The sequence below is a fragment of the Mus caroli genome, chromosome 17 (genome assembly GCF_900094665.2).
Source record: "Mus caroli chromosome 17, CAROLI_EIJ_v1.1, whole genome shotgun sequence".
Classification (NCBI taxonomy): domain Eukaryota; kingdom Metazoa; phylum Chordata; class Mammalia; order Rodentia; family Muridae; genus Mus; species Mus caroli.
The window spans coordinates 54145371-54153548 of NC_034586.1; the positions used below are offsets into that span (position 1 = coordinate 54145371).

The window sequence follows — 8178 nt, forward strand, 5'->3', positions numbered from 1 at the left end:
CCAGGCTGGCCTCGAACTCAGAAATCCTCCTGCCTCTGCCTCCCGAGTGCTGGGATTAAAGGCGTGCGCCACCACGCCCGGCTGCAATATGGATATTTCTTAATGTTTTATAATTATGTAAGAAAAATATTGGTTACCATCTCAGCACCCCCTAAATCTTACCATAATAATATCTCTCACATTATTAAAGCATTATCAGTTACTTAGTACTAGTTTATGATTAAACTATTATAATTGATTTATGTATGCTAAATTATTGGAGCTGAACTATTTTAAAGTATCTGAATCTAAATTTACTAGTCATTTTACCATGGTTGCATTAGAAAGATTGGGTTTGCTCCTTTGCCATGAAACTGGTGGCAATAAGCTAGAAACTTTGATTTTTCCCTTCAAAAATATATAATCTTTGCAACATTAGTTATAACTAGGTCATATTATACACATTCATATCAATGAATAACCATATAGCACTAAAATCTTAGCTGGTCACACCACACAGCTTCTTATCAAGGATGATAGTGCAATACTAAGTAGCTAACAGGTCACAACATACCCCTTTTTTATCAAGGAATCACTGTGTGCAGGTCTTACTATGAGGGAAGAACTAGTAATATTGTGCACTGCCTGTTTTCATCACTGATACCATATGAATGTCACATTAAACAAAAAATGAAAATCACAGTCATTTTACCAGAGAAACGCAACGTGGAACAAAGTCAAAGGAACTTTGTATGGATCCTAGAGACCATGTTATGTTCTGAAACAAATTTTATTACAAAGAGCTATGCATACAACTTCTGCTGCTATATATACTAGACAGGTCCAAAGTGAGTGTGTTCTTCGTTGTCAAAGATAATTATTCACATAAACTAAGAGTACTATGTGCTATCACCACAGCATTTTCCCTGCTACTGGAGAGACCTGAAAAGTGTTAGACACTTAGCTCTACTCATTGCCTACAGAGGAAGACAGGGCAATCAATGGATGTATTTTAAATATAATAGTTTTTAGAGTGAATTGCAGACAGGTAATCCTAAATTTTTGGATTTTAAACATTTTAGATTCTAAAAAATATAACTAGGGTGTTAGATATCCACTTTATCTTTAAATATGAAAAACACAATGGTCCACACAAACCAGTTGTGTTCCCTTTTCACCTTAGTATTTGCTTTATTTACATTTACATTTTTTTATGAGAGAAGGAGGAATTTTCCTTGTATCTTTTGACAGAAGATTTACTTTTGGAAAGGATCAGGGTTATAAAATTATGTGAAGTCTGTGGACTTTATAGCAAGATTATTCAGTATCTTGTATTAGTTTTGCAGCCATATATTACCAGGAATATGACTGTAGCAAATGCAAGGCAAGTATGTCTACAAGCATTCACTTCCCTTATTAGACAAGTAGGCCTTCTCAAAGGAACTGTAAAGTGCAGTTCAAATCAGCTTATACATGAGTGACAATGTGTCAATCTCAAATAGAGTAAAATCCTACTGACAGTACAAAAGTATAAAGAAGCTGAAGGGATCTCTGCACACAATGTACTCACTCAGGCTAGATCTCACTGTGAGGTGCTTGAGTTTTTCACCTAGATTTAAAAGAAATGGACTTTAAAATCACAAGTACATAATTTCTGTCATTGAAACAGTTTATATTTTTGTCTGAGATAATTAATTTTGATGAAGCTGTGATCTCTTAACTCTTAATAAATAACACATTTACAAGAATAAAGGAATTATCTGCAATCATCCCTCCTTCTTTAAAGTTATTTGCATCTAAAATCTGTCAAGTAAAGAGCAGCATCTTGGTCTTTTCCCTTAGGCTTCATGGCTTCACTATGATTTTTGTTTTCCCATTCTTTATTTTACTCATCCATTAAAAAATTCTATTATGGTCTGTTGTAGTCTGAGGGATAAGACAATTACTCAGAAGCATATAACTGGGTAATATATTATCCGTTTATTGAGAAATGAAAAATTTTCTCATTTAAGAAATCCACTACCCAACCTGCATTGTTGGATTTATACTGATCATTGTCTACTGAACAACATTAATAATTATTAATATAATTAATAGATTTGTTTATCCAGGGTCAGGACACATTGCAACATTTGTGAGCTCAAATGTTCATTAGTGATTCTTCTTACAGAGAAGTTATAAAATCATATATTGTAATGGTGTTGGCAGAAGAAAAACAATTAAAGAGCATATAGTTTTATTTTAATGTTTTTATTTTCTTTTTGGATATAGAGGAAATTATAACTTTTTCTCTAAAGCCGTCTTCCTAGTAGGCTTCTCTATCTTGGACATGGAAAGCCATTGCAATGTCTGTCTGCAATCTTCAGACTGGGCTTGTAGCACACAGATTTTAAGTCATCTCCAGAGCTTATGCTTGCAGACAAGAGTTAAGAGTCTAGCATTACTGTCCTCTGAGAGGCTCAACCCAGCAGATGAAAATGAGAAAATAAGATGAGAAATTGAGTTTAGCTTTATATCATCTCATATAAAGAGAAATACCCCTTTCATATAAAGAGAAACACAGTATCCCTCAAGGGCAGAAGTTATCATAGCAAGCTAAAGTATATAAGACTCTCTATCATTTATGTTATAGACATTTACTGTTTTTAATAAATCTTGATCAGACATCACTGAAATATTTTTCAATGAGGCTTTAACTTTTAGTGTCTTCAGTGTTCATTTTATCATGATTCTTGCTGTGTCATTTTAGTGGTCTGAGACAGCTGATTACTTTCAAGAGCTTATTAATTTACTACCCTTACATATATCCAAGGTGTTGTGTGGTCACCTTGACCAGCTTCAACATAAAGCCACTGTCTCTCTGTCTGGAAGCATTTAACTTTATTGCTTTGCATCCACTGATCTTCTTATATTGTTCTGTGTCTGTATACTTTGCATTTACATATTGTACATTCAGAGTGGTGACCAATCTCTCTTGATCACAGGGAAATCCCATTGCTTTGGTACCTATGTCTGTGGAGATGTGTTTTGTTTTGTCATGAGTCAGCTACCAACATTAACAAGAGCCATTGATGATTATTTTATTAACACCACTAGGAGTTTTAAGTCAGAAGTTCCTCAACTCAACTATGGGCATTAGAAAGTACATGACAATAAATTAACTTTTGAGGATACTAAGTTGTATAAAGCACTTTGCTTAAGCCTCTTCTTACTGAAAACACATCAACATTTTGGGCTGTGTTTCTGAGTAACTTGATGTTGCCTGCTTAATCACAGTTGAAGTGGAAACAGAGAAAAGGTTTCCACTTTCTCTGTATTTTGTGTTTTACTGTGTTTGCTGTCTTACTGTGTGTCCCTAAGTATGAAATCTAAAAGGGTAAAAACCAGAGTAATATTTTTACCACTTTAAAAGTGTGAAATATTCAAAAGGAAATGGCAAAATGAATCTAGAAATTGCCATGGATAATGACATTGTGAAGAATAAGATGGGAGGCAGAGAGAGAGATTCTACAGCTGTATATACTTTCTGTGTATCATCCACCATGACATTCAGATATAAAAAGAAATAAGTGCATTGATGGTACTTACTGTTTCATAGTGGTATCAATATCAGGACCATATATTTGTGGTGATGTTAGATATGCATGAAGGGGTAAGAATACACCAACCAATACATCTCCATCCTGGAATATAGCGTCTGCCATGCCCAGAGAGCATCCTGGGTTTATTGGCTCACAGGAAGCTACAGGAAAATGCAGGAACAACAACACAGAAACAAAAATCAACATTATTCCTTGCAAAATGCTATGCCTGGCCAGAAATTCAACCCACAAAATCATCACATCATGCACAATTGAATGTGTTCATGTATATGGACACTTATATGTTATATGTGTTGTAGGCTGGAGAATCCACTCATATTCCATGAATCCATTCCTTCCTCCTTGCTGCAGTCCCCCAAGAGAAATCTCCAAAATTTCTACCCTCAGGTTTCACATCTGAGGTACTCTGCACAGGTAGCACAAACAAGTTGAGAAAATATGCCTGAGGTTCATCCCTGTTAGGGTGATGATAATGCATGTTCAAAAATAGCAAAACCACAGGGATCAACTCAACTTGGGTAGATTGACTCTCATATTATGTATAAACACCATTTGAAATAAAGTAAGTGAGTCATGTCAGTGACTCAAACCAAGTTGGGAGATAAATGATGTAAAAAAAAAAAACAATTAAAAGAGAGACATATGGAACTATGTATCTAAATATCCAAGGTTTATAAGGACTTAACATAAATCTTATATCTAATAGAGTCACATAGTACACTCAGTGTGTGGTCCATGGGTGTTTATATGACATTTATATGTATAGAATTCTCTGCCAGTGTGTGCATTCTCCGTTGCCTGGACAACCAAGAAATAAATCTAGGATACTCAAATCCATCTGTCTGTCATCATCTGTGTATATGTTAAATTGAGTGGTTTTTCTATACATATTAACCTCTTCAGTTCCCATGATTCAAAATCACTAAGTAGTGAATAGTGATTATATCTACAGCATTGGATTTTTGCATAGCTCACTCTGACTTGATGATAGGGTAATTGCTAGAAATGGTTCTCTGCTCCATGAAGTAGGTATTAATCACTGCTCTGTTATTTCAACATTTATCCTACTACTAGAATGTACATATGGGTATGAGGCATGAAGATCCATGTTCATATGGAACACCAGAAAAGGATTTGATGAGCATTTTGTCTAAAAGTCAAGAAATAAGAACATAAGGGGGTTACATATCTCTCACCTTAATTTGAATTGAGTTTGACATTTAATACTTAGTGAAGAATATATAACTTTGTGTGCACAAATTCCTGATGTGCTAGCATGAAGATGAAAAGAACCCAGTGGCTGGGCTGTTTTAAGAATTGACAGCAGTGAGACCCTGACAACAAAGATCAAAGGAGAAAAAGCGGGTGTAGGGGGGAAATCCCTATGCTACAACCTGGCCTGCTCAGTTTACAAGAGAAACTGCTCACATATTTGCTACTTGAGCTACACACAAGCTCCAGCTTCAGAGTGACTCAATCTACTGCTGAAGGATACCTGCATGGCACACAAGGGTTGAATGGCATGGTTGAAAGGACAGCCCGAGGAGCCGAGGGTGCTGCAGGGAAAAGTCAGCAGTCAGTTTCTTGGCCTCCTTCACTCTTCAGTGTTGTCCCCCAGCTTAACTGAAGAGATGATAACCTGTGTTGTCAACCATGTGTTTCTGATCAGAACTGGCCATCTGATATTCAGTTGAATTTTGGTGTCAGACGAAGTTTAGGTTCACCTTAGACTGACCCTTACTCCTGGTCTCAGGCTTCTGAGTAGCTGTGACTATAGGTACACTGCCATACTGAGGTTGCTTTTCAAGGGTAAGGAATTGCTGATTCAGCCTTAGCAATGGATGTGAATCATTTTCTTCTACCTAAGTCTTGGAATGATTTATTTTCATGGTTTTTGAGCCCCAATTCTTCTGAATGGGTAAGTCCTGGGGCTATTGATATCACAAGTACCTGTTGGTTACTTTCCTCACTTACATTCTCTTAAGACTCCCCAGATATTCTGTATTAGTAACATACGGCACAATACAAGAACAGCCAACCTGCAACCCCTTGATGTCCCTTTTTGAGCACTAAGTATGTTACACTGTGATTTAAAATTAATAACACGTCTGAGAAAGAGAAATACTTGATTTTGAATATTAAATGTTTTTTTAATTAGATTTGAATGGGCACAAAGTATGAATATTTTGTTTCTTTATGTAAGACCTGTGGAAAGGGTTTGAAAATTTGCAATGGGAGAATTATTTTGCAGGGCTATCAATGTCTAAATAGTTTTTGAAAAAAAAACTAATAAAGGTATTTACGCAGAAAAACAAACAAACAAGCAAACAAAAAACAAAAAAATAATTGGCAGTAGTATATCTTGTTAAGGGTCCACAGCATCAGTAGCCAAGGGTAGATAGTTAAATGTACAGAACCAGGCATTATTTCTCTCCTTTTAAATGAGCCTTTAGACTAGTTATAATACTGTTGTGTCCCTCTGAGATATGGATGTCATTATTTCGTTTTTAGGGATATCTTAATAAACTGACTATTGTTGAGGCTTATTAGGTTTCACAGATGGTAGGACTATTAATTAGTTTTCTCCTTTTGCAGGTTGCATAACACTTTCTGCTATTTTAAAAGCAAGTCCTCTCAGAAGACATTTTCATGTCAGAATCAGTTCAAAGACTACCTGACAAGTGGCACATCAGAATATTAAAACACTTTTGTACAGCAAAGGAAAACAAAATCAATCTCATGAAAGAAAGCCCATGGATTAGTCCAGTGAGGATGTGGGAAAAGTGGAACACTCCTTAACAATTAGTGGGGTTGAAAACTGGTGTAGCCACCATGGAAATCAGAGTAGAGTTCCCTCAAAAAAGCTAAAAATAAATCTATAATATGATCAAACTGCACCACTCCTTGTCTTATTCCGAGTAGAATTTATTTCTGTTTCACAGATATAAGCTTGATCATGTGGATTGTTGCTCTATTCATAGTATTTAGGAAAGGAATGCTCCAACTGATGAATGGGTAAGGAAAATGTGGTACATATACACTAAGGAATGCTATGTGAGTATAAAGAAAACTGAAATCATGAACTTTGAATGTAAACTAAAGGAACTAGAAAAGATCACTGAGTGAAATGACATAGAAACATAAAGTCAAAATTCACTTTTCTCTCATTTTTGTTTCTTCATTCCAAACCTTCAGATGTTACTACTTTATATAACTTAGAGTAACTATAAAAATAAATAAAGAAAATAACATAGTGAGTATGAAGGGGCACTAAAGAAGGGAGTATCAGAATACAATTGATATTAAAGAGAAATGTGACACATGGGGCTTTTAACTGGAGAGGAAGAATGAAGAAAATACAGATAGGATGGGAGGCAGGAGGAACAGATAACACTAAGAATGTTAGAAATATAGGGAATCATATATTTTATATTTAGATAAAAGTACATGTAATATATTTAAGTACTTGTGCATATACATATATAGATATAGATGTATAGATATATAGTTTAAATGAAGTTAGCACTGGATGATAACACTCCTATCAAGAGTCAGACTATTTTACAAAACCCTCAGTATAAAGATATGAGAAATATCCTCAGAAGATGCTGATCAGGATATTCCAAGAGGTTAAAAACAATATATAAAGGTAAGTCTCTATTGCTGAAGAACTATGTGTTTGGACATAGGATTGGTAGAATTCAAGCTTCAATTTTTAAAATTTTTTGAGTTTTCTCATATCTTTCTTTTATTGAAAATAGAATTTTTATACAATATATTCTGATTATGGTTCTTCCTGCTACTTCTTCAAAAATTTTGACATCATGAAATTCACACACGCCCTTCCAGTCCGACCAGCACCGCAGTAGCTAGGGCACAGAGTTGGCTGACACCTGCCAGCTACCCACGACACCCGCCACAGGACCTTAAGACTTCTGGTGAATGGAACACAGCGTCTGCTCCAATCCAATCGTGCGGGACCTGAGACTGCATTAGTTAGGGAACCAGAAAACCCGGCCTGAGTAGGGGCACAAGCCCCTTCCTGTCTGACCAGCACCGGGGTAGCTAGGGCACAGAGTCGGCTAACACCCGAAAGCTACTCACAACACCAGCCACAGGATCTTAAGACTTCAGGTAATACGGCCACCCTCCCAGCCAGAGGACAGGTCCAGGCCGGCCCGGGAGCCCTTTGCCTCAGGATCAGCGGAAGCAATCTTGGTTCCGGGACTATGCTGAACTTAGTCTGCACAGGTGAGAGTGTGCACCACAGAAGCTGACAGCTTCTGGGAAAGGTGGGAACCACAGAGCTACTCAGGCAGCACCCTTTTTGGGCCCCAGACATCCGGCCACCTTTCTGGCCAGAGGACAGGTGTCCACCCTGCCCAGGAGGCTTTTGCCTCTAGATTGGCAGTAGCCATCTTGGTTCCGGGATGCCACCGAACATAGTCTGCACAGGTGAGAGTGTGCACCACAGAAGCTGACCTGCCAAAGCAACACAGCATCTGGGAAAGGTCCTGTTTTGGGCCTTCTTCTTTGGCCAGGAGGAGATCCAAACACCAGATATCTGTGCACCTTCCCTGTAAGAGGAGAGCTTGCC

The 8178-nt window shown here is 37.1% G+C and overlaps 1 protein-coding gene across 1 annotated transcript in view; it reads right to left on the reverse strand.

The window, feature by feature from the left end:
• LOC110312732 (vomeronasal type-2 receptor 116-like) overlaps nucleotides 1-3767 on the reverse strand; it is a 38922-nt gene extending 35155 nt beyond the window's left edge. Inside the window, 1 exon segment of the mRNA XM_021186577.1 lies at nucleotides 3644-3767. Coding sequence (XP_021042236.1) covers nucleotides 3644-3767 — 124 coding nt within the window.
• Between the last annotated feature and the right edge of the window lie 4411 nt (nucleotides 3768-8178).